At 51.3% G+C, this 25,528-nt stretch overlaps 1 protein-coding gene across 1 annotated transcript in view; it reads left to right on the top strand.

Moving 5' to 3' along the window:
* The first annotated feature begins 4,365 nt into the window (after positions 1-4,365).
* Fam83b (family with sequence similarity 83 member B) overlaps positions 4,366-25,528 on the top strand; it is a 50,910-nt gene continuing 29,747 nt past the window's right edge. Inside the window, 1 exon segment of the mRNA XM_042672093.1 lies at positions 4,366-4,814. Within this exon segment, the coding sequence (XP_042528027.1) occupies positions 4,371-4,814 (444 nt within the window). The 5' untranslated portion in view covers positions 4,366-4,370.

The raw sequence follows: 25,528 nt of genomic DNA, 5'->3' as shown, positions 1-25,528 counted from the left end.
CCCCTCCTTTTTCAGACAGCACTTGGTGGGTCACGGGGCTTGAACTCTGGGCCTAGACGCTCTCCCTCAGCTCTTCAGCTCAAGGAAAGCGCTCTACCACTTGAGCCACAGCACCGCTTCCGGTTTTCTGGTGGTTTATTGGAGATAAGAGCCTCACGGACTTTCCTGCCTGGGCTGGCTTTGAGCCGTGATCCTCAGATCTCAGCCTCCTGAGCAGCCAGGATGACAGGCGTGAGCTGTCAGTGTTCCGTTACTGATTTTTTTGTTTGTAGTAGTGGTATCACACTCCTGTCTCACACTCACTTAGTTTCATTGTTCAGCTGACACTCTAGGCCTTGAGCCCTGCCTCCAGCACTGCTTTTTGCTGAATACTTTAGAAATAGACTCTAGTGGAATGTTTTGTTTTGTTTTTTGTTTGTTTTGCCTAAGCTGACCTTGAATTACCATCCTCCAGACCTCAGCCTCCAGAGATAGCCAGGAACAAAGCGTTAGTCACTGGTGCTTGAGTGAGCCACGGAGTTTCATAGCAAGTTTCCTTTTTCCTGGAATGAGTCACATCTGGAAAGTGATCTGCTCAGCTTTCTTATTAGAGTGAGATTTTTATTTCTCTCTTCTCATTAACTCCACATTAAAAGAATATATACTTCCTAGGAGTAACTAATAGTTATTAATAAGATGACTCCTTGGTTTTATAAGTTTAATACCACACCTAATTAATTTTGTCCTCTAATAAAACTTTCCTAATATTCAGTGGCTCTCTTGACGCTGAAATCCCTTCTGGAGCTAAGTACAGGTTCTATTTTATTGAACTCTTTATTTATGACAGTGATATTGCTTGTCATTCTCTGTTAAAAATTCTTGGTAGATGTTCCTTTCATAAGTGATTCTTGTAAACAGCTCCTGTGATAAATCAGAGTCTCTAAACGGCTGCCCAGGCTGCCCACTGCGCAGGACATTGCCAAGGACATTTATTGTCTCCAGCCTTATTCATGAGATCCTCCATCTGTGTTCTCAGCTTTTACATTTTTCCTATCACACACGTTTTCTGCAGGGCTTCTGGGATTGACTCTTTCACTAAACCCATAGAATTTCATTTTTTAAAAATTCTTTGTTTTTCTTCACAATTAACTTTTCATAAGATTGCATGGTTTTATTTTGCTTTCTTTTTGGTCAGTCATGGGGCCTGAACTCTGGGCCTGGGCGCTGTTCCTCAGCTCTTCAGCTCAAGGCTAGCGCTCTACCACTTCAGCCACAGGGCCACTTCTGGCTTTTTCTGCTTATGTGGGGCTGAGGAATCGAACCCAGGGCTTCATGCATGCAAGGCAAGCGCTCTACCACTGAGCCACCTTCCCAGCCCCATATTTTGCTTTCATCATCCTTTTCTCATCTCTGATTTCTCAATTTGTACATGTAGTTCAGGGCTGAAATTTTTATACTTGCCAAGTATTTGCATAGATAACCTTCCAGAATGAATAACATAATTAAAGCACTTTATATGTTTAAAATTCCAAAACAACTTCAGATATCACATATTATGGGAAATTAAAAATTAAGTTTTAAAGGGCAAGTGAAAAAATAAGTGCCCAGAAAATTGGACTTTTTTAAAAAAATAATGAACACCCAGTAATTACCACCTGAACAATGGAAAGGGACTGTGGGGTTTTTCATGTGAACACTGGGGTGATTCCCGCACCCCAGCAAACCCTAAAGCTCTGCATGTTTAGCAAATGGAGCATTTTGAGTTCAGGAGTTACAAATGGCACGGCTTCCCTCCTAAGTCACGCGGGAATGTTCACAGCTGAAGTCTGCAGAATGAGTTTCCCCGAGGGCTAGAAAGGGGGCCGACCTAGCCATACAACGGACAAGGGTCTCATATCTAAAATATACTTGGAACTCAAAAAATTAAACCCCCCAACAACAAATCCTCAAAGAAACAACTGCCCAATAAATAAGTGGGCGAAAGACTTAAAGAGAAACTTCTCTGAAGAAGAAAGAAGGATGGCCAATAGACACATGAAAAAATGTTCAACATCCCTAGCCATAAAAGAAATGCAAATCAAAACAACATTGAGATATCACCTCACTCCAGTTAGAAGGGCAAAAATCAAGAACTCTAACAACAACAGATGCTGGAGGGGATGTGGACAGAAAGGAACCTTACTTCATTGTTGGTGGGAATGTAAACTTGTTCAACCACTTTGGAAAACAGTATGGAGGTTCCTCAAAAGACTACACATAGAACTCCCCTATGACCCAGCAATCCCACTTTTGGGCATTTACCCAAATGTTTACAAACAAGACCACACTAAAGCTACCAGCACAACTATGTTTATTGCAGCATTATTTACCATAGCTAAGATATGGAACCAACCCAGATGCCCCTCAGTAGATGAATGGATCAAGAAGATGTGGTATATATACACAATGGAATTCTATGCCTCCATCAGAAAGAATGACATTGCCCCATTTGTTAGGAAATGGAAAGGCTTGGAAAAAATTATATTAAGTGAAGTAAGCCAGGCCCAAAGAAACATAGGTCCCACGGTTTCCCTCATATGCAATATCTAGTATATGTATGAGTCAAGCAGAAAAGGTCAGATAATGTGATGTTAGGAATACGATCCCTTAAATATGTATTTTAATGTTTTTTTTTCTTTCATGCATGTGTTTCTAATGCATTTATAAGATTATTTCTTTGTTGCTTTGTATGTCCCTCCCCCACAGTGTAACCCCCGCTTTCACTATATTTGATGTCAGTATAACTTGTGGAGGAGATGGGGACAAACAAGTCGTTTAAGGATTCAGGTGGACCTGTTGCAACAATGAGAAGTACAAAATGTCATGTCAAAACCAGCTTTACAATGTCGGTGTGGGGGGGGGGGATTGGGTGGGGGGGAGGGGTGAGGCTGGGAAGGGAGGTGAAGGGTAAACAAAGGAGGCTGCAATGCTTGGTAAGAAATGTATGCATTATCCTGCCCATGTAATTGTAACCCCTCTGTACAGTATGCTCTCAAATAAAATAAAATTTAACAAAAAAAAAGAAAAAGAAAGGGGGCCGACCTTTGCTCAGATGTCACTTCAGTGCCGGTGGCAGGGCGTGGGGCTGTGTTTCCCGGGAGCCCAGCCGCAGGGCTTCGGGCTGGAGCCCCTCCTGTGCCCAGCATCGATGCACGCAGGGCAACTGCCAGGAGTGGTTGAACAAAACTGACAATGTGGGCACAGTGACTATGAACCATGAGTTCAGAAGGGCATGTTGTGATCCCAGAGCGCTATGTCCGAGCTACCTCCGGTGCCTCTGGCTTCTCTGTGGTCTTTACACTGCCCATCTCCAAGCCTTAGAGCCTTCCGTGCCCATCTGTGGGCTTCCCGCTGTGTGCTTCAACCCTGGACCCTCTTTCTAGCTGTGGGAGAGTTTTCAGCACCCATGGTTGTTGATGGCAGATTCCTGCCCCTGGGGACTGGTTGCCATTTTGTCTGCTCAACTTTATCTCCTCTACCAAGTAAAGGGAACCTGTTTTCCAGCATACCAGGCTTGCCCCGCTCCTTTCTGTTCTCGCAGGGAGTGACAGCATTTCTTCCTTCCATCCGATCGGACGGTTTCCCAGAGGCCCAGTGCCTGCCGCCCTCCCCCACAAGGCCACCCACAGTCCCTCTATTCCTTAGAGACGTCCACTTGCTTTTATTTGAAAAGCTGTGGCTCCAGGCACTCATCAATTAATGAGGGTGGATGCCTATTCATTTGGCCATTAATTATACATGGCTTTGGTCAAGGTGATAACTATCAGTTTTGTGTGTACATTTTGATGCCTAGTTCAACTAATTGGTGAGTTCCCGGAAGACAGGTGTTTTGTATTTTTTGTTTTTCACATTTGTCTACTGGATTATGATAGAATTGTTCAGTCAATAACAGCTGCTCAGCAGAGACATACTGAAGGCTGATCAGGTATTCTCTCTCTCTCTCTCTCTCTCTCAAGTCTGAACCAAAAGTGCATGTTAAACTCGCGCTGCTGTGTGGTGCAGGCTTTGGGTTGAGGAAGACGATTTCTTGGCCTTCAGAGAAGGCAGGCATGTGGTCTTAGAGGAGCAAAACAAAACAAAAAACCCACCTCATCAGCAGTGTGCGAGGTCAAGTGATTCTTGGTGATGAGTTCTGTGTGTCTGGACGCCAGGGATGGGAAGGATCAGACGTGTGGACACGGGGGTTGGCCAGCCCCATGGAGCACCTGGGTGCAGAATTCTAGCTGATGCTGTTTTCTTCCCTCCAGCTCCTCAGGCACCTGCCCCGTGGCTGCTCCCGCATGGGCGTGTGAGCGCGTGTGTGAGCGCGTGTGTGAGCGCGTGTGTGAGCGCACACGCCCAGGGCCCGCAGCATGGAGACCTCGTCGCTGCTGTCCTCCTTGAACGATGAGTGCAAGTCGGACCACTACATCGAGCCTCACTACAAGGAGTGGTACCGCGTGGCGGTGGACACGCTGATCGAGCATGGCCTCGAAGCCTACCAAGAATTCCTGACCAAGGAGCGCGTGTCTGACTTCCTGGCCGAGGAAGAGGTCAGCTACATCCTAGGACACGTCCAGAAGCTGGTCCAGAGCCCAGCCCAGGGCACCGACGGCTCCTGCGATGACACGTCGTCATCAGGGACGTACTGGCCGCTGGAGTCGGACGTGGAGGCGCCCGACCTGGACCTGGGCTGGCCCTACGTGATGCCCGGGCTGCTGGGTGGGACGCAGGTGGAGCTGCTCTTCCACCCGCCCAGGGCACAACTGCTCACCATCAAGGAGACCGTCCGCAAGATGATCAGGGACGCCAGGAAGGTAATGCTGCGTCCATTCTGGGGTGAACATGTCAGCCGGGTCAAGGTGCCCGGGATCGTAGCTGGGTTAATAAGAGAATCTGGGCACGTGGGCCACGCCGGTGCTCACAGGAAGTAGAGCTCTAGGCGCTCACAGGAAGTAGAGCTCTAGGCGCGCACAGGAAGTAGATCTCTAGGCGCTCAAGGAAGGGTGAGCTGCTCCCATCTTGAACCTGTCCCAGTGTGGCACATGCTCTCCCCATAATGGCGGTAATGTGTGTGGACAGGGACCAAGATGACTGGACACGTTTATGTGTGCGGCACTTAAAATCCTCTTCATCTCCGAAAGGAACTGCATCTGATGAAGTTTACTTCCTTCTAACAGAACTAAGGGTTGGTTCTTGGTCTAGATAACAGTTCATACTCGGGTATGAAGTGGTACAATTTCACTTAGCTGTTTTCTGAGTTATACGGAAAATCAACAGCATCATACGTGCTGAAGAAAGTTCCTGAAGTACTTAGCATTCTGAGGCCTTGGTATTCTTGATTAAATATTTATGTTAGCTTACACATCACACCGATTCTATTTTAGAGCTCAGTTAAAACTAAAAAATACTCTTTCAGTCGGTTAATGGACGATTTTTGGAATGGGCTTTTGTTGCTGGCTTTGCTTTCAGGTTTTGCCTTTTGGTTTTGGTTTTGGTACTGAGCACCGTAGAAAGAACCCAGGAGATTCTGCAAAGTTTTCTCCAGTGCAAGCTCAAGTTTTAAACTGTTTGGACAAAACTAGGGATTTTTAGAAAGCTGTAAATTATCTATTGGTTACAGAGACTACGCTGTAGATGCCTGGACATTAGCTAATTTCTGTTAGGGAAATGCACGTTGCTTCTGAGCCTTGGTGATAAGGGCAGATGGGAGACTGCATCAGTGGAGGGGATGATGTTTACAGAGGAGCCTTTGGAGTTAGGGCCTTGTCCCCGAGCCGGGCTCCGAGGTGGGCTCCTGGTGTACCGCGGCTCCAATATCAACGGTGAATGTGAATCACCTGGCATCCTACTTTGGGGCCAGGCTCAGGTGGCACCTGAGCCTCGGTGGCCGCCTCTTGGCTAGCTTTTCTTCCCAGTGTAGCACTATGCGTTTAACGAGTGTGAAAGAACAATATCCTCTCCTTGGTCATTGTTTCCTGGGAAACTCTCGTTTGGATTAGCGAGCAGAGGATGTTGAAGGCCACGCTATAAAACCATGAGACATTCTGCTTTTCTCTTGTAGAATCAAAGCAGTATGTACAGATTTAAGGCTGAAAAGAGAACGATTTGATCTTATAAACCGAGTTAACAGTAATTGAGTGCACATCCTAACAGGTAACGCTGCTGGTTCTAGTTTCAAAAGCGTCAGGGAATAGGCCAGCAAATATTAAGGTTAAGTGGGTCATGTATGTATATGAAATATGTATATATTTCTCAGATATTTAGAAGTTTCTTTATGAGTTATTATATCTACTTAAAGAATTTTGAAGAATCTATTACTCTGGCGAAATTTTTATTAAATCAGGTTTTAAAAATTAAGATTACTTAGCCCATTGCTGGATGAAATGCTAAGAAAATTTTAAAGTAAGAGCCATTTGAAGTCCGGCATTATAGTGTATACCTGCTATCCCCAGTGATCAGGAAGTAGAAGGACTGTGAGTTCAAGGCTAGCTTGGATTACATTGCAAGTCTCAGTTTCAAGCAAAAAAGCAAAACAACACACAAATACCCCCAAAGTTAGTAAGAAGAAGCAAATATTATTATGAAATAAAAACTTGTCAGAACACATTGTTCTGTAAAGATTAACTGGTTTGCATGAGTATTAGTACTCAAAAGGCTGTATTGTTACCCTTCCCTTACAAGGGAAGTGTATCTGTCATTAGGAACACAGAGTTTTTCAACCATGTTCAGAGGGTAAATTCTCCTTATTGGTACCTCAGTGCATTGTCACAGCATTATCAAGAGACAATCTTCCTTTTCTTTCATAAAGTGTGTGAATAGTTGGATATGGATGAATAGAATAAAGGTTTCTTGTCACCAGATTCCTCAGGGAAATTCTTTTGGTAATCAACACTGTAAAACTTTATGTGGAGATATGCAGCCAAGCAAGTAGGGCCAGAAACTAGCAAACAGACCTGAAGAAGTGAGCTCAGCAAAGGCTTCCATCCGCTGCCACTGCTTGTTTTGCAGTTGAGATAAAGGACTGGGAAAGTAAGTGCCGTATTATGAAAAAAAATTAAACCAGGGAAAAGAAGTTGAATGCAATCTACGAAGCAGTATGATCAGAGTACCAAATTAACCTCCCATAACTTGGAAAGACGTTTAAAACGGTGTTATATCTTGCTCGCTTTTGCTAGAAATATTATGAGTGAGTCACTCCCCAAATATTTGTGCTCTTATTTCTTATTTAAATGATGCGACCTCTCTGTCACTTTGCTTTCTAAGTAGAGTATGACTTCACATATTTTATTTATTTGCAGTTATCATTTGGAAGTCATTTTGAATCACTTCTTCCGTGGGGTGTGTGTGTGTGTGTGTGTGTGTGTGTGTGTGTGTGTGTGTGTGTCTGTGTCTGTCTGTCTGTCTGTCTGTCTGTGTGTAACTTCATAGTTTGAGAATTTACCACTGAGGAAATTCAGTTATAAACATTATCTTACATGTACCCTAAAGGGATATATTTTAATTTAGTGCCTATTTTTTTAAACCCCTTTCTATTTTGCTCTGTGTGGTTGACATAATTTCATTTGGCTCCGCTTTGTAAACTCTGATAATGTCTGGCACGACTTTTCCCAGGTAATTATTTGTCTCTCAAGTTTTCCAAGATGATGTATGCATCTATTGTTAATTACTGTGTACTCCTCTTATGAGAACATTCCCCCCTAATTACTTTAAAAAGTCATCTGTCATTAAAATTGGTTTTGGGGGGAGCTGAGGATATAGCTTAGTAGTAGAACACTTGCCTAGCATACTCAAGGCCATGTGTTTTATACCCAGCACTGGGGGCTGGGGGGGGGAAGAGGGAGAGGAAGAGGGAGAGAGAGGGGGGGAGGGAGGGAGAGAGAAATAGGATCACAGTCCAGGTGAATGTCCAGGCAACAAGTGAGACCCTGGCTAATAACAACAGAGGTACAGCTTAGCAGTAGAGCCCAGGATTGCGGCAGCAAAACGTTTGCTTCATAGCATTCAGTGGTACATATTAACGGAGTTCTTCCTTCCCATTGTATTGAATATGCAAATCTCATTAACCAGAATGCTATTGCATCTCTCTTTCCTAATTCTAGCCTAGCTTCTTGGGTGAGATAAAAATCTTGTCTTGTGAAATAGGGAATCAAGAAGAGACAGAAGCAAAATCCCCAGTGAGAACTGGGGCAGAGTGGCTGCTGAGGGGGCGGGTCCAGGGCGGGGCCTGCGGGAGTGGCTGGGGTCCTGAGTCACTGTCCTGGGCGGGCTGGGCTCTGTTTGGCCTGGGGAGTTGTTAGTAATGCAGAACACACAGCCTCTCAGCTCCACAGATGCCAGGGTGGTGGGGGAAGGCGCACAGGTGCTGGGCGTCCTGGTGATGATACCAACGCAGCCTGGAGCTGAAGGCCTGGTCTCCCGGACTCGGCACACTGTAGTTGTGACATTGAACAAATCGCCCTTCCCATCCCTCCTGGTGTCTTCATTTAGAAATGAAGCAAAAGCCTTTGGGCACCCTTATCTTGGCTTCTGATGGTGTGTGCCAGCCAGTTTTCATGTATGGTTTGCTTTGCCAAAGTAGTGCATCGTCACCGGAAGGATCTCAGCGTGGCGGTGTTTCTCTCCCCGCTCTGTCGCCTTGCAGACGGACCTGCCTGTCCAGCGCATGGCTGTGTGACATTTGCTCGATTGTCACGAAGGCCATCTCCTCATCCTCTCAGCTGTTTTTTTCATTAAGGATTTCCTCTTGTTGCATCTTCCTTCCAACACCACCTGTGAATCTTTGTGTTTTATTTTTTTAAGTTTGACTCAAAATTAGTTCCTTCTAGGAAATATAGGTTGCTGAGTCAGATTTAATGACATTATTCCGTGGTATTAAGTTGAACATATTTCCTCCGACTAAAGTGCATTATGTGTTAATACATGTTATGCTCAAGTATGGTTGCTAGAGAAGAAGAGAAGAGGGAGGAAGGGGAAGAGGGGAGGAGGAGGAAGGGACAGAAATGGAGGGAGGGAGGATAAGAGAGGGAAAGGGGAGGGAAGGGGAGAGGGAGGAGGAGGAGGAGAAAACACTGATAGAATGGGATGTAGCTCAGTATAAAGTTTGCCTAACATGCACAGAAGCTTGGGTTCAATTCCAGGTGGTGCATGCACACATATACATGCACGCACACACACACACACACACACACACCTGCACACACATCTCCATTCTTCTCCACTGGGTACCCACTTGATTCCTCTACTAGGACCACTAACTATGAGATGTTAAGAACGTTATTGTCGATAGTTACTTGAGAGGATGAGGAAAGTAAGTACCTTTTAGAGAGAACTTTTGACCTCATGGAAAAGAGATTTTTACTTCCTTGATCACTTGATAATGTTAATGGGCCGAAAGGTATCAGCCCGCTGGTGATTGCTCACATTCAGATAAGGCCTGCTGGGTGGTGGCTCCTAGCCTGGAATCACCTGCTCAGCCAGCTGTTCGCATTACACATTGCAGATGTGAAGTCTCCATTCTTGTTTCTCTGTGTGGCACGGACACAGATACGTGAGAACTGGAGGAATTAGCTGATGTTTCTCACATGGTACTTCCATGCATTTAGAGTCCTGTGTGGTGTTCAGGCCCTGGTGTGTAGGCCCTGCTGCCACTGCCGCCGCCCGCTCCTCCTCCTCTTCCTCTTCCCCCTCCCCCTCCTCCTCCTCCTCCTCCCCCTCCTCCTCCTCCCCCTCCTCCTCCTCCCCCTCCTCCTCCTCCTCCTCCTCCTCCTCCTCCCCCTCCTCCCCCTCCTCCTCCTCCTCCCCCTCCTCCTCCTCCCCCTCCCCCTCCCCCTCCCCCTTCTCCTCCTCCTCCTTCTCCTCCTCTTCCTCCTCCTCCTTATTTCCCCTCCTGTTCCATTACTCCAAAATCTGGTTCCTGAGGAATCTCCCAGCTTACATTCCTGTATCTCTAATTTGGCACGCTTGTGCCAGTCCTGGGGTCTGCACTCAGGACCTGGGTGCAGTTCTTGAACTTCTTTTGCTCAAGGCTAGCACTCTACCACTTGAGTCTCAGTGCCACTTCCAGTTTTTCTGAGTAGGTTATTGGAGATCAGTATTACGGACTTTTCTACCCTGATTCTCAAATCTCAGTCTTCCAATAGCTAGGATTACAGGCGTGAGCCACTGGTGCCCAGCTTGGCATTTGTTCTTTGAAGATGAGGACAACCTCTGGTTACACTTGGTAAGGAATGAGATGGCGTCCTGCTAGGAACATCAGCTCACAGGTGGCTTGTGGAAGAAGCCTTCACGACAAGGCGCAAATGCTTTTCTGAAGCATTTGTTGAAGAAGAAAATTGCCAAACACTAATTTCTCCCATAAACTTGTGAATATTAAGAAGACAGACAACCTTGAGGGAAAGCTTGAATGAAAGGGACATAATGTTCTACTGAGCAGAAGGAAAAAGTATTTTCACATGCAAGTTTTAAATAGTTAAGAAAATATACTAGCTCTTTAAATATGCAAGATATATATGTACATATAAACAGGGCTTATGAATTTCTGATGTTTGTACTCATTATAGACCTGCCATCTTGGTGTCAAAAGTGCTTTAATTAACTCGATTTATGAAGCTCTACCACGAAGCTACATTCCCTGCCCCAGTGACTCCGTTTGGGAAGTATTGCTACTGAACGCTTCAGAAGGAAATACAGATTCTATGTAATGCTTACCCAAATTCAGCCTTTCAGCTTAAGGAAATTCTGCTTTCCTGCGGCACAGCGGTAGAGCACTTGCCAACACGGTGCAGCCATCCTGTTCCCTCCCCCGTGAGTTTCCCATCCCTTCTTCCGCTGCCTCAGCTTACCCAGTGTACCTTCACGGCCTCCTCCCCCCTCTCCACCCCGCCTTGCCCCAGGCTAAATGTGAGGGAAGACACACGGACTTGTCTTTTATTTTCGCCTCACATCATGGCCTCCCTGTTTTACCCATTTCCTGCAAACAGTATGATGATTTCCTCCTTCTTCACAGCTGAATAATGATGCGTTATATACTTGTACCACATGTTCTGTGTCCATTCTTGTGGTCAGGGGCATCTCTGCTGATTCCAGAACCTGACTATTGTGACTGGTTCCACCACAAGCATGGTCTTCGGGTAATTCTTTGGTATGCTGAATGATTCATTGGGGTATGTACCCAGAAAGGATTAAGCTGGGTCATGTGGAAGGTTTTTTTCCGTTTAATTTTCAGAGCATCCACACCTATTTCCCTGGTGACTGGGTTCATTTACATTCCCACCCACGGGGCGGGCGAAGCTCTTCTCCCCCATTCTCTGAGCATCTGCTGTTCACATTTTCTTGATGACAGCCGTTCTGAAACTTTATCTCAATTCAGCTTTGATTTGCCTTTTCCTGATAGCTAAATCCTGAATGCTGTTCCCGTATTTATTGGCTGTTTATACTTGTTCATTTGAAAAGTGTGTGTGTGTGTTCAGTTCAGTTCCCTATTTATTGATTGGATTTATCTCTTGAGGCTCCATGTTTTGGAGTTTTTGTATATCGTAGCTATGAATCCTCTGTTAGACACACACCAGGTAATGATGTTCTCTAATTTGTAGGCTTTCTTCACTCCGGTGATGGTTATTTTGCTGTGCCAATGCTTTTTAATTTAATGCGATACCATTTGTCAGTTCTCCTTCATATTACTTCAGCTATTGGAGTTCAGAATGACTACTTTTATGATTATTTATGCTTGCTCATTTTCTTTCCCATCACAGGCGTAAAACCCAACCAAACCTCCAGTCACTTACTGAAACGTGTCATGGTTTGCTAGTGCCACACCCGCAGCAGCTGGTGGGAATGGCAGACGAATTTGTCTGGATAAAACTCCATCTGACGTCCTGAGCTTTCCTAAGGAAAGTTCTATTCTTTGGGAACACAACTCAGTTGGTTCCAAGCAAAGCTAGAAGTCAGAGCTGGCTGCCGAGGTGGAGGGTGGTAGTGTCCTGATTGGGGGGGAGGGGTGGAGGGGCGGAGGAGCAGGTGGAGAGGAGGTGAGCCCACCGCGTCGCCGGCTCCGTCTAGAATGCTGCGGAGATGGTCAGCTCCGGGCAGCGCTCTGGGCAGCTCATCGGTGAGTTGTTCCCGCCTGGCCTCTCGAGGGAGGAAGAGAGAAGGACACTGGCCATCCTGAGCGACCCGGCCTCGGCCCCCGTGTGACTGGGTGATGCCGGGCAGCGGAAGGCACCATCGGCGTCCAGGACACCACGTTTTACCAGGACGCCTCCTGCGTAGTGTTGACAGTGGGGCAGTCAGTGTGTAGGTCAGGTTTGGCTAGAGGAGGACACGCACTGCTGGTCATTAAAGGCGGGGTGCGCCGTAAGAGGAATACGAGCCGAGAGGCCGCTGCGAGGGCGCAGACCAGTCGGCCGGTGGCATGTCCCCAGCGCGGGAGGCGGGCAGGACCGAGGGGACGGCTGGTGCAGCCTGTGGTGGCCGAGTCACATGTCTAGGTTTCAGGGCGAGAGTCCACCTCAGGGCCCACGCTCTGGGCTGGACGGCAGCCAGCGCGGTCCCCGGCTTTCGGGCCTTGGGCAGAAGTAAGCTGTGGTACCCTAGATGCCAAGGCCTGGGTGAGGTTTGAGATTGGCACGGGTCCGAGCCGTCGCTCTGTGGACAGGGGCGAGGAGCACCGCAGGGAGGTAGGAGGTGTCTGTGGGGAGGTAGGAGGTGTCTGTGGGGAGGTAGGAGGTGTCTGTGGGGAGGTAGGAGGTGTCTGTGGGGAGGTAGGGGGTGTCTGTGGGGAGGTAGGGGGTGTCTGTGGGGAGGTAGGGGGTGTCTGTGGGGAGGTAGGAGGTGTCTGTGGGGAGGTAGGAGGTGTCTGTGGGGAGGTAGGTGTCTGTGGGGAGGTAGGAGGTGTCTGTGGAGAGGTAGGTGTCTGTGGGGAGGTAGGAGGTGTCTGTGGGGAGGTAGGGGGTGTCTGTGGGGAGGTAGGGGGTGTCTGTGGGGAGGTAGGAGGTGTCTGTGGGGAGGTAGGTGTCTGTGGGGAGGTAGGAGGTGTCTGTGGGGAGGTAGGGGGTGTCTGTGGGGAGGTAGGAGGTGTCTGTGGGGAGGTAGGGGGTGTCTGTGGGGAGGTAGGGGGTGTCTGTGGGGAGGTAGGGGGTGTCTGTGGGGAGGTAGGGGGTGTCTGGTGTCTGTGGGGAGGTACGGGGTGTCTGTGGGGAGGTAGGAGGTGTCTGTGGGGAGGGTAGGTGTCTGTGGGGAGGTAGGAGGGTGTCTGTGGAGAGGTAGGGGGTGTCTGTGGGGAGGTAGGGGGTGTCTGTGGGGAGGTAGGGGGGTGTCTGTGGGGAGGTAGGAGGTGTCTGTGGGGGAGGTAGGTGTCTGTGGGGAGGTAGGAGGTGTCTGTGGGGAGGTAGGGGGGTGTCTGTGGGGAGGCAGGAGGTGTCTGTGGGGAGGTAGGGGGTGTCTGTGGGGAGGTAGGGGGTATCTGTGGGGAGGCAGGAGGTGTCTGTGGGGAGGTAGGAGGTGTCTGTGGGGAGGCAGGAGGTGTCTGTGGGGAGGTAGGAGGTGTCTGTGGGGAGGTAGGAGGTGTCTGTGGGGAGGTAGGAGGTGTCTGTGGGGAGGTAGGGGGTGTCTGTGGGGAGGCAGGGGGTGTCTGTGGGGAGGTAGGGGGTGTCTGTGGGGAGGTAGGAGGTGTCTGTGGGGAGGTAGGTGTCTGTGGGGAGGTAGGAGGTGTCTGTGGGGAGGTAGGGGGTGTCTGTGGGGAGGTAGGAGGTGTCTGTGGGGAGGTAGGAGGTGTCTGTGGGGAGGGTAGGAGGTGTCTGTGGGGAGGTAGGAGGTGTCTGTGGGGAGGCAGGGGGGTGTCTGTGGGGAGGTAGGGGGTGTCTGTGGGGAGGTAGGGGGTGTCTGTGGGGAGGTAGGTGTCTGTGGGGAGGTAGGAGGTGTCTGTGGGGAGGTAGGGGGTGTCTGTGGGGAGGTAGGAGGTGTCTGTGGGGAGGTAGGTGTCTGTGGGGAGGTAGGAGGTGTCTGTGGGGAGGTAGGGGGTGTCTGTGGGGAGGTAGGAGGTGTCTGTGGGGAGGCAGGAGGTGTCTGTGGGGAGGTAGGGGGTGTCTGTGGGGAGGTAGGAGGTGTCTGTGGGGAGGCAGGAGGTGTCTGTGGGGAGGCAGGAGGTGTCTGTGGGGAGGTAGGAGGTGTCTGTGGGGAGGTAGGGGGTGTCTGTGGGGAGGGTAGGGGGTGTCTGTGGGGAGGTAGGGGGTGTCTGTGGGGAGGTAGGGGGTGTCTGTGGGGAGGTAGGGGGTATCTGTGGGGAGGGTGTCTGTGGGGGAGGTAGGGGGTGTCTGTGGGGAGGCAGGAGGTGTCTGTGGGGAGGTAGGGGGTGTCTGTGGGGAGGCAGGAGGTGTCTGTGGGGAGGTAGGGGGTGTCCGTGGGGAGGTAGGGGGGTGTCTGTGGGGAGGTAGGGGGTGTCTGTGGGGAGGCAGGAGGTGTCTGTGGGGAGGCAGGGGGGTGTCTGTGGGGAGGCAGGAGGTGTCTGTGGGGAGGCAGGAGGTGTCTGTGGGGAGGCAGGAGTTGTCCTGTGGGGAGGTAGGAGGTGTCTGTGGGGAAGTAGGAGGTGTCTGTGGGGAGGGTAGGAGGTGTCTGTGGGGAGGTAGGAGGTGTCTGTGGGGAGGTAGGAGGTGTCTGTGGGGAGGTAGGGGGTGTCTGTGGGGAGGTAGGGGCTGTCTGTGGGGAGGTAGGGGGTGTCTGTGGAGAGGTAGGAGGTGTCTGTGGGGAGGTGTCTGTGGGGAGGTAGGAGGTGTCTGTGGGGAGGTAGGGGGTGTCTGTGGGGAGGTAGGAGGTGTCTGTGGGGAGGTAGGGGGTGTCTGTGGGGAGGCAGGAGGTGTCTGTGGGGAGGTAGGAGTGTCTGTGGGGAGGTAGGGGGTGTCTGTGGCGAGGTAGGGGGTATCTGTGGGGAGGTGTCTGTGGGGAGGTAGGAGGGTGTCTGTGGGGAGGCAGGAGGTGTCTGTGGGGAGGTAGGGGGTATCTGTGGGGAGGTAGGGGGGTATCTGTGGGGAGGTGTCTGTGGGGAGGTAGGAGGTGTCTGTGGGGAGGCAGGAGGTGTCTGTGGGGAGGTAGGAGGTGTCTGTGGGGAGGTAGGGGGTGTCTGTGGGGAGGTACGGGGTGTCTGTGGGGAGGTAGGGGCGGTGTCTGTGGGGAGGTAGGGGGTGTCTGTGGGGAGGCAGGGGGGTGTCTGTGGGGAGGTAGAGGGTGTCTGTGGGGAGGCAGGAGGTGTCTGTGGGGAGGTAGGGGGTATCTGTGGGGAGGTAGGGGGTGTCTGTGGAGAGGTAGGAGGTGTCTGTGGGGAGGTGTCTGTGGGGAGGTAGGAGGTGTCTGTGGGGAGGTAGGAGGTGTCTGTGGGGGAGGTGTCTGTGGGGAGGTAGGAGGTGTCTGTGGGGAGGTAGAGGGTGTCTGTGGGGAGGCAGGAGGTGTCTGTGGAGAGGTAGGAGGTGTCTGTGGGGAGGTGTCTGTGGGGAGGTAGGAGGTGTCTGTGGGGAGGTAGGGGGTGTCTGTGGGGAGGTAGGAGGTGTCTGTGGGGAGGTAGGAGGTGTCTGTGGGGAGGTGTCTGTGGGGAGGTAGGGGGGTGTCTGTGGGGAGGCAGGGGGGTGTCTGTGGGAGGTAGAGGGTGTCTGTGGGGAGGCAGGAGGTGTCCTGTGGGGAGGTAGGGGGTATCTGTGGGGAGGTAGGGGGTGTCTGTGGGGAGGTGTCTGTGGGGAGGCAGGAGGTGTCTGTGGGGAGGTAGGAGGTGTCTGTGGGGAGGGTAGGGGGTGTCTGTGGGGAGGCAGGGGGTGTCTGTGGGGAGGTAGAGGGTGTCTGTGGGGAGGCAGGAGGTGTCTGTGGGGAGGGTAGGGGGTATCTGTGGGGAGGTAGGGGGGTGTCTGTGGAGAGGTAGGAGGTGTCTGTGGGGAGGGTGTCTGTGGGGAGGTAGGAGGTGTCTGTGGGGAGGTAGGAGGTGTCTGTGGGGAGGTGTCTGTGGGGAGGTAGGAGGTGTCTGTGGGGAGGTAGAGGGTGTCTGTGGGGAGGCAGGAGGTGTCTGTGGAGAGGTAGGAGGTGTCTGTGGGGAGGTGTCTGTGGGGAGGTAGGAGGTGGTCTGTGGGGAGGTAGGGGGTGTCTGTGGGGAGGTAGGAGGTGTCTGTGGGGGAGGTAGGAGGTGTCTGTGGGGAGGTGTCTGTGGGGAGGTAGGGGGTGTCTGTGGGGAGGCAGGGGGTGTCTGTGGGGAGGTAGAGGGTGTCTGTGGGGAGGCAGGAGGTGTCTGTGGGGAGGTAGGGGGTATCTGTGGGGAGGTAGGGGGTGTCTGTGGGGAGGTGTCTGTGGTTAGGCAGGAGGTGTCTGTGGGGAGGTAGGAGGTGTCTGTGGGGAGGTAGGGGGTGTCTGTGGGGAGGTGCGGGGTGTCTGTGGGGAGGTAGGAGGTGTCTGTGGGGAGGCAGGAGGTGTCTGTGGGGAGGTAGGGGGTGTCTGTGGGGAGGGTAGGGGGGTATCTGTGGGGAGGTGTCTGTGGGGAGGTAGGAGGTGTCTGTGGGGAGGCAGGAGGTGTCTGTGGGGAGGTAGGAGGTGTCTGTGGGGAGGTAGGGGGTGTCTGTGGGGAGGTACGGGGTGTCTGTGGGGGAGGTAGGAGGTGTCTGTGGGGAGGCCAGGGGGGTGTCTGTGGGGAGGTAGGGGGTGTCTGTGGGGAGGTAGGGGGTGTCTGTGGGGAGGTGTCTGTGGGGAGGTAGGGGGGTGTCTGTGGGGAGGTAGGAGGTGTCCTGTGGGGAGGTAGGAGGTGTCTGTGGGGAGGTAGGAGGTGTCTGTGGGGAGGGTAGGAGGTGTCTGTGGGGAGGGTAGGAGGTGTCTGTGGGGGAGGTAGGGGGTGTCCTGTGGGGAGGTAGGGGGTGTCCGTGGGGAGGTATCCGGTGTCCGCGGCACAGGCTCTGTGACCATTTTGGGTGAAAGCACTGGTTTATTTTATTTTATATTTTTCAATACTGGAAGATACTATTATCTGAATAAGAAGGTCCAGTCATATCTGTGTTAGGCGTAGGTGCTGCTGAGGGGCCTGAGGGAGGTCCTCCACAGAGTGGGAAATAAACCTTCGGACGGCTTGGAGGAGCAGGTGTGGGGCCCGGGGGGGGGGGGGGGGGAGGAGGGATTCAGGGCAGGCGTGTGGAGGAATGCTGGGGTGAGCACTGTGCCGTGTGCCCCCAGTGTCCGATGGCTTCTCCCAGTCTTTTCACTTACAAAGTGGCTCACAGAGACACTAGTGAAGAATTCAAAGCAGAAAAATGACAGCCTGAATCAAACACCTCCAAAATAGTCCTCGGCAAACAACTGTGGGCTGATGTTGAAGATTCATTTATAGAAATGTGTGCACACATACTCCATTTTATGCGCATATATGTGTATATATGTGTATATATATGTGTGTGTGAATGCCTTGTGTAGGTCTCTGAAAAGAATGTTACTTTGCAGTATGGCTGATAGATACATACACACACACACACACACACACACACACACACACACACACACACACATATAAAAGCATTGTAGATAATATTTTGAGTCATCTCCCCTTTTCATTTACAATTTTTTTTCTGAAACGAAGCAATGGCTCCTTGCACAGAAAGGAGCCTCACACAAAGGGGGGTGAGCAAGCCAGGGCTGCCCAGGCTCCTGCTCCTCAGGTGGAGCAAAGGCTGCCGGCCTTTTATGACAGCATCTGCCATCTGTTGTAAATGCTGTCAGTGACAACAGACTTTCTCATTCTGCTCCCACCCAGCCATAATCACCACTGTCCCCGCGATGGGACAGTGGGACGGTGCTCGTGTAGAGACTCCTGTTGTAAAGTTGTTTTGTTTTTGTAAACATCATAGTTGTTTGCCTGGCTGGGAAATAATCACTTCCATCTTGCAGCTCTGAAAGCTGGGCATCCACTTTCACTTTCACAAGTGAAAATTTCCCTTTAGGTTATATTAACTTCTTATTAATAACCGTATTTCTATTTCGCCTCCCCCCCCCCCCATGGATTCAAGCACAGGAAATATTTCAAGCAAGTAGATAAATGTGTAAGGCAGAAACATTGCCATTTGGATAAATATCAATCCAATAAGTGCCACTGGAAAAAATCCATAATTGTGGAAGAGAATTAGTGTCTGAGTCACAGCAGTCATAGGTAAGCCCGCTGAAATTCTAGAGCAATGAGTACTTTTAGAAAATATCCGGTGTTTATAGTTTTACAAGTAGGCAGGGAGGAACTGCTTGATGATCATTACATCAACCATATCCAGACATCTCTGCCTCTACCCCAAGATTCTGCTGGATCATCTTCCTTCTCCTTTCAGAGGGGGAAGAATGACAGGGGTAAATAATTCATCCTGGGCTATAGAAGTGGGAAGCGGCAAGTTTGGCACCTGATCCCCAGCACTGGGCTGAGCTGGGCCTCCGCTTTCCAGTCTGGCTCTGACCTCTGCACGCTGCTAAGCCGGCCTCCTCCAGGTCCCCTGCTGATTCCTGGCTCTTTGCAGGGGCTGGAACTGACACCCGGGAATGTCAGAAGCTCTTCCTGCTTCAGTTCTCTTCCACCCCTTTGCTGCTTTTCTTTCCTGGTGATGCGGCCTGGAGGTTCTGGTGAAGCTGGAGGGTATCTTGTGTGGGAGAGTGTGGAGGAATGGTCTGGTCTGCTCTGAGTTGAGGTGGCAGACCTCACCTCTTCCAGACAGGGCCCGAGTCACCCGCCACCCACCCACCCGCCATTCTCAGCAGAACCTAAGCTCCTGCGTGGGCTTTTCCCACGTGGTTGTCCAAAGACTTTCTCGACAGACCTTCTGCTTTTCCCTCCTTTGCTCCTTCAGCACTTTCGGATTTGGTAAATACCTTCCAAGCAATACCACTTAGGTTCTTGTGTTTATTTTGATTGCCCCTTGCTCTGGTCCGCTTCGCTCCTTCTGAACTTGAGCTGTGGCCGCTGTGCTTTGGAGAGGGGTGGGTGGTCAGGACCACAGTTGGCCGCCGGGCTCAGCATCCTGCTCTGTGAACTAGCAGATGGGCAAAGACGGTGGCTGTGTGGAGCCGTGCTCTGGGTTCCAGTCCTGACCGCTGCCGCATTCGTTTTCCAGAGTTGATTCCCATTCCTGTCATTGTTTTCCCCCCCCCCCCCCCCCCCCCAGCAGGGCACTTGGTCGAATACCATCTTATTAATATGTTAAAAAAAGCTTGCAGGTGAATTGAAGAAAAAATCACCCCATCTTAGCTGGCTGTTGAAGGGCTGCAAACCTTGCCAACAAGAGCAGCCCACACCTCATCTTCTCCTCAGAAAACACAGCAGATTTGTGTATAGTACATTGCCCATTCTTGTGAATCCGTTGAGGATTCTACTTATTTTACTCTGATGTTGAGCGCTTCCCCGCATCTTTCTCTTAGAAGGACTCAGGGCCTCGCAGGTGCTCTACTGCTGAGCCACAACTCCAGCCCTGTCTTGTGCTGCTTGGTTTGGGGATCGGGTCTTGCTTCTTGCCCAAGTGATCCACGTTATTTCAGGCTCCCTGTTCTCACTAGGGTGACAGACGTAAGCCACCTGCCCAGTTTCCTCTGTTGAGACTGAGTCGTGTTCTGTCCTAGAACCCCAGACCTTGCAACCCCAGTCTACCACTGAGGGGCCCCGAGCCACTGCGTTCAGCTAGGGTTTGAGATGGGTCTGGTAAACATTTCTGTCTCAGTGCCCTTGAACTGCAGTCTTCCTGGTAGCTTACCGTGTAGCTAGGATTATAGGCCTGAGCCACTGGGCCCCAGCCTCATTTCCAACATTTTTTAAATGGATGGGAACTGTCCCATACTTTATTTTTCCTTAGCTGGACCTCAGTTTTCCATTTCTCCATGCTTCGCTGTCAAGAAACTTCTCTGAGACATTATCATAGTGAAGTTTTGTCTATCTAAGCTACATTTGATAAATCCCCTAATCTAAATCTATTCGAAAAGGACAGGCACAAGTGAATTTATAGGTGGCTTGTACAGGATGGAAATACGTGTGTACACGAGTATGTAAGCTCAGAGTTCACTGCTAATTCCTAGAGTTTTAGGAGAAGATGCATTTACCAATGTTTACAGTAAACTTCACATTTACCCAGCACTAAGCCCTCATTTGTCTGCATGTATATCAAATGGAAGTATATACCACACAAACATGTACAGTTTGATTTATAAGTAAATTTTTATGTGTAGCTTTTATTTATTTTTTTAGCCTTTTTTTTTGGGGGGGGGGTCAGTCTTGGGTCTTGAACTCTGGGCCTGGGCCGCTGTCCCTCAGCTCATCAGCTCAAGGCGAGTGCTCTACCACTTGAGCCACAGCACCACTTCTGGTTTTCTAGTAGTTTATTAGAGATAAGAGTCTCACAGACTTTCCTGCCTTCTTTCATCTGTAACTACACTGACTTGAAATACCACTAGGTAGCTCATTTCTAAAATCAAAGATTACCTTGTTTGCTGTCTCTCTATATTTGTGTAAAAGCAGCACAATTTTGGTTCAATCAGCAGAGGTTTTATGGCTGACTGATGTAGAATCTCAGTAAAAACACACCTGGAGCGCTGAGCGTTCCCAAGGCTCCCTGCTCTCTCCGGACTGCAGTGTTTTGTGGTTTTTTTTTTCTTGGTGAGATCAAAGAAACCAAAACCCTAAAACACTGTTCTGAAATTACTCCCCAGAAAATGTGTCCCACGGATGGGACGATGGGATGCAGGTATCAGTGACACACAGGAGATCCTCCGCCCAGCCCCGGGGGAGAGCAAGATGGTTATCTTCCCCTGATTCCTGTTGATGACACTGCTGTGTCTGTAGTGCCTGGATGAAGTAGTGCACTTTGGGCCACCCGGGGAGGAGACAGGGCAGGGGCTGTCCGAAAGTCAAGTTTCCATCCAATGGCCTGCTCTCCTCTCCTGGATGGATGTGGATGTTTCCAGGCTGGAGGCGGTCAGTCTGTCCTGTGGGGTGTCCCTTCCCCCCCCCCCCCAGCAGACCTCCCCTCCCCATCCCCCTGCAGGCCTCCTGACAGCTACCCTCTCCTCCAGTCCCCTTTCCCCAGAGAGGAGAAGAGAGCCTGTTAGGCTGAGCCTCTGAGTTTCCTTACGGTCGTTTTCATAACGTTCAGTAGTATTTGCGCTTGCGGCTCTGCTCACCGGCTGACGCCTCTGGCACTGAGTAGCTCGCCCGGTCCACTTCTCTCCTCAGGCCGCCAGAGTTTATTTCCTAAGAAGCACACCCCCACCAAGGGTCTCTGCCCGATTCTGCTTCCTGCTCACCGGCAGCCTCCGTGCCCGCCCAGCCCGCCAGCTCTTAAACCACTTCCGTCCGCCTCTGAACACAGCCGGTCCCTTCCCGGAAGTGGGGCTGGTTATGGATGGGATCTGTAGCTTCCTGGGAATAAACAGAATGCCAGGTGTGGGGGCACAATCAGATTACAACATGCTGTCTCTGGACGTCTCCTTCCCAAGGAAGTGGGTGTGTCATGAACTCATTCAGAGATGTGTACAGAGGGCATGGAAGAAGAGAGCTGAGAACCCAGCACCCCAACACCTTTGGCGGTGGGGGTGTACTTCACCGCAGTGAGGCAGCACAATAGCATAGCCGCTGGGAGAGCTCATCTTTACGGCGGAGACGACGTAGCCTCTCCTGAGAAGTCTTCACGTGCGCCTCTGCTGCGGTTAATTTTTTAAGTCACGTTCCACTCACGCTGGGGTTATTTGCGAATACATTTTGTAGTTTGCCTTACTGTGCAGGCTTTTGCAAGTCTAACTTATTGAACAGATCATGCAAACATAAACTTTTTGTATCCTAAGCCCCAGTTCTGCCATCAGTTCGGTATCTTGGCCCTCCATCGGGGTAGTTTTTAGTATGAATGCCTAACGTCATCTTCCTATTCTCAAAAGCTATTGTCAAAACCTTTTAATGAATGCGCATATGTGTGTATGTATATACGTAGACACGCATGTATACACGCAGGTATATACTAGAGGGGTCGCCAAAACCATACTTGTATAAGTAGCTCTAGTCACAAGAACGAAGCTACAGACTGAGCATCTTCAATTTTACATTTTCAATTTTGATATATGTCCAAAACTACGAAAGCACTACGCAAAGCCGGTTTCTCAAATCCAAGGGCAAATATCCATGGGCACCGTATTTTGCGTGAACACCAGGGTCTCCTGTGAGATTGTGTTCTACACAGAAATACCGAAGGAGCTCCGAAGCGCACTTGTGCGTGTACCCCCATTCCTGCGCCAGAGCCTCAACGTTTGTGACCAGAGCTGGGGTCTCCCTGAGGGACAGAGGGCTGGCCTCGTGTGGAGGCGGACCCTGGGTTTAATACAGTCTTGGAAGTTACTTGGCACTCAAATTACTTTACCTACTATACACACCCAAAGATGGCTGCCTTGATCGCTGCATCTTGGGGTGGCCAAAGAAAGCCCCGCCCTGGTGAACCCACGTCCTCTTCCTCTTGCCCCTTCCGCTTGCCGATGTGGGGGCTGGGGGGGAAGGCGAGCTGGGCTTGCCATTCAGAGTGTGCTTGCGGGGTTCTCACCGCAGGAGTGGTATACACAGAGCGTGGCCTTCCGAGGCCGCACCGTCCACGCGTGGCCTTCTGAGGCTGCACCGTCCACGGGTTCGTGTGGCTTTTCCTCCTCGTGCCACAGCCCACACGAGCAAGCCGGGCATCTGCCCGAGGTGTGCAGATGAGAGCCCTAGAAACCCTTCCTTGTCCGGGGAGATCGCGGCAGACAGTGTGTGCGTGGTCTGCTGGGGTTCCGACAAGTCCCTGGGTTTTATTTAGGGCAACAGCCGGCTTAGCCAGATTGAGAAAATACGATCCGCCCTCTGTCGTGTAAGGCAAGTGTCTGTCGTCTGCCAGGGAACCGTCGCGGGCTGGGTTAGTCGGTTTTCTGGCAGGCTGGGGGAATTGGGCCGGCTAGCACCGGGGCTGTATTGGTGTGGCCGTCGCGCTTGTTGCAATCTGATGGGAAAAATAAATGCCATCTGGCCAGTGGGGGACCACAGGTGGAGAAGGGACACGAGCACAGGGTTAATTTAATCTCAAGCGATCGCTCCTCCCTAATAAAGTCTTTATGGCACTGTGATCTGTTCTGAGCACCTCACACCTCACCAGCTGGGAAACCCCTCCGTGAGGTCCAAATTTCAAACTCTCTTTCCATGTGACTGGATTCTCTAGAGATGGACCACAGGGCAGAAGGCTCAGGACATTTTCCTGGTCTTATTGGCACAAATCCTAACAGGCTCCATCTGAAAATGTCCGGGGATGTCTTGGCGGGGGGAGGTGGAATAGAGACAAAGCAGTTGGGCTGCGGACTTTGCTGTCAAAGCGAGGAGGCCGGTTCTGCCCGTGGCTCGGTGCATTTGCGATTTGCGTCGTGAGGTTTCCTGGTGCATGGGTTCAGAGGCGGTGCCCAGGCCTGGAGCAGAGTGGCGGCACGTGCCAGCCTGGGGCCACCGCCCGGGACGGGGCCAGGGGAAGACAGAGACAGTGCCTGAAGTGTGTGCTGACCTTCACAGTTAAAATCATCCCAAACGATGAGGTGGGCAAAAGGGATGATCTGAATGGACGAGGAAGTAGCTGAACTCCTGCACAGCTTGAACGAGGAAGTAGCTGAACTCCTGCACAGCTTGAACTAGGAAGTAGCTGAACTCCTGCACAGCTTGAACGAGGAAGTAGCTGAACTCCTGCACAGCTTGAACTAGGACTCCCCAAACCTGCGAGAGCGTGCCACTGCTTGCCCTCAGGGGGGTGTGCACCTGCAGACTCCAGTTGTTTTCCTTCTCTCCTCGGGTTGGTCTCTCTTGAGGTGGTTCAGACGGATCGTTCCTCCCCGCTTTGGGATGTGTAGCTACAGTTTCATCATAGACGGGGTGTGTGCAGGTCCGGCGTCTGCTCCCCTCCCTTTCTCCGTGTGATGAGCGTCTGGAGGAGGAGCGGACTGGTGGCGTCCTTCTGTTTTTCTTCTCTAGCTGACAGGCGACTCCTGTGCCAGCCCCGTGGGGCGCAGGGCGACCAGCCGGGCGGGAGGCACTCAGGCCCAGCACGCTGTGCTCCGACAGGGCAGACTAGAAAGGACGAAGCACTGGTCATTGTGTCTGCCGTTCACAACCACCGTTTCCAGGACATTCCCCACCCCGGAGCGCCCCACACACCCCACGCCCGCCTTCCCCAGTGAGCTCCTCCCTGCTGCCCGCCTCCAAACGGCACTGACACGGCCCACCACGACCAGGAGTCAACTCATCCGAATCCCCACCGGCGGCGTGGGTCAGGCCCGCGCCCGGTAGGCCCCGAGCCTCTTTTTTTGTTGGGAGGTGCGAGCCTCCCCTCCCCACCTGCACCATTTCAGGGACACCCCCCCCCTTCCCCAGAAGCACACCTGTGGTGGTCTTCAAGTTTTAGGGAACGTTTCTTGGGACGGAGGGCTTGGGTGCAGGGGTGGAGCACCTGCTTCGCGAGCTCAAGGTCCTGCATTCAAACTCCGGTTCTGCCCCTCCCCTCTGCCGTCTCCGGCTGGAGTCCCTGCAATGCCAGGCCGGCTCAGCGCCCCGTGGGCACCTTTTCTGTCGCATTTGCCATGCAGGGAGACAGACATTCCAGCAGGCAACGTGGCCGGCGTGTTTCTGAATAAAAAATGAGAAATAGAAGAAGTGGATTCTGACTCGTTGTGAAAGACGACATTCGTGGGGTTAAGGGATAAAGTGGACATCGGGAAGGCTTTCCCGTTCTATTTTACAAGGGCGATCTGTATCAATCTCGTGCGACTGATTTCCCCAGGTGTTTCCTCTGTGAGAATTCTAAGGGACTAAGATGCTAGTTCTTGCCTCACAAATGTAATACGTAAGTTGTGCTATGTAATGCCCTGCCTTCCATCCACAAGGGCCTCTCCAAACTAACAAAACAGAACCAAATGACAAAAAAGGAAGTATTTCAAAAACTGCAAGCGGGGCTGGGAAGGTAGCTCAGTGGTAGAGCGCTTGCCTTGCATGCCTGAGGCCCTGGGTTCGATTCCTCAGCACTACATAAGCAAACAGAAAAAAAGCCAGAAGTGGCGCTGTGGCTCAGGTGGTAGAGCGCTAGCCTTGAGCTGAAGACTGAGGGACAGCGCCCAGGCCCAGAGTTCAGGTCCAGACCAGACCCAAAAACAAACAAACAAACAAAAAAAAAAACAAAAAAAACTGCAAGCAAGGGTCATATCAAAAGAAAAAAAAAAAAAAAAGAAGGATTCTTTAGTTGTAGCTCTGCATCTGACTTAAAATACGCTTTTTGTCTTTTGTCCCGTCTAATGATTTCATATTCTGTTGAAGCTGATTTGGTCTGTCCACGCTGGTATAAAACAGTACCATATGCAAGAAATGCAGAACAAACCTGTTCTGTGTGTCTCCCCGCCCCCGTCTGCCCAGGGCTGCCATGTCCCCCCCCCATCTGCCCAGGGCTTCCATGTCCCCCCCCACATCTGCCCAGGGCTGCCATGTCCCCCCCCCCCATCTGCCCAGGGCTGCCATGTC

This window comes from Dipodomys spectabilis, unplaced genomic scaffold (genome assembly GCF_019054845.1).
Source record: "Dipodomys spectabilis isolate Male_0828 unplaced genomic scaffold, ASM1905484v1 ptg000669l, whole genome shotgun sequence".
Lineage (NCBI taxonomy): Eukaryota > Metazoa > Chordata > Mammalia > Rodentia > Heteromyidae > Dipodomys > Dipodomys spectabilis.
Note: the sequence above shows the minus strand (reverse complement) of the source record. Positions and strands in the feature narration are given on the sequence as shown.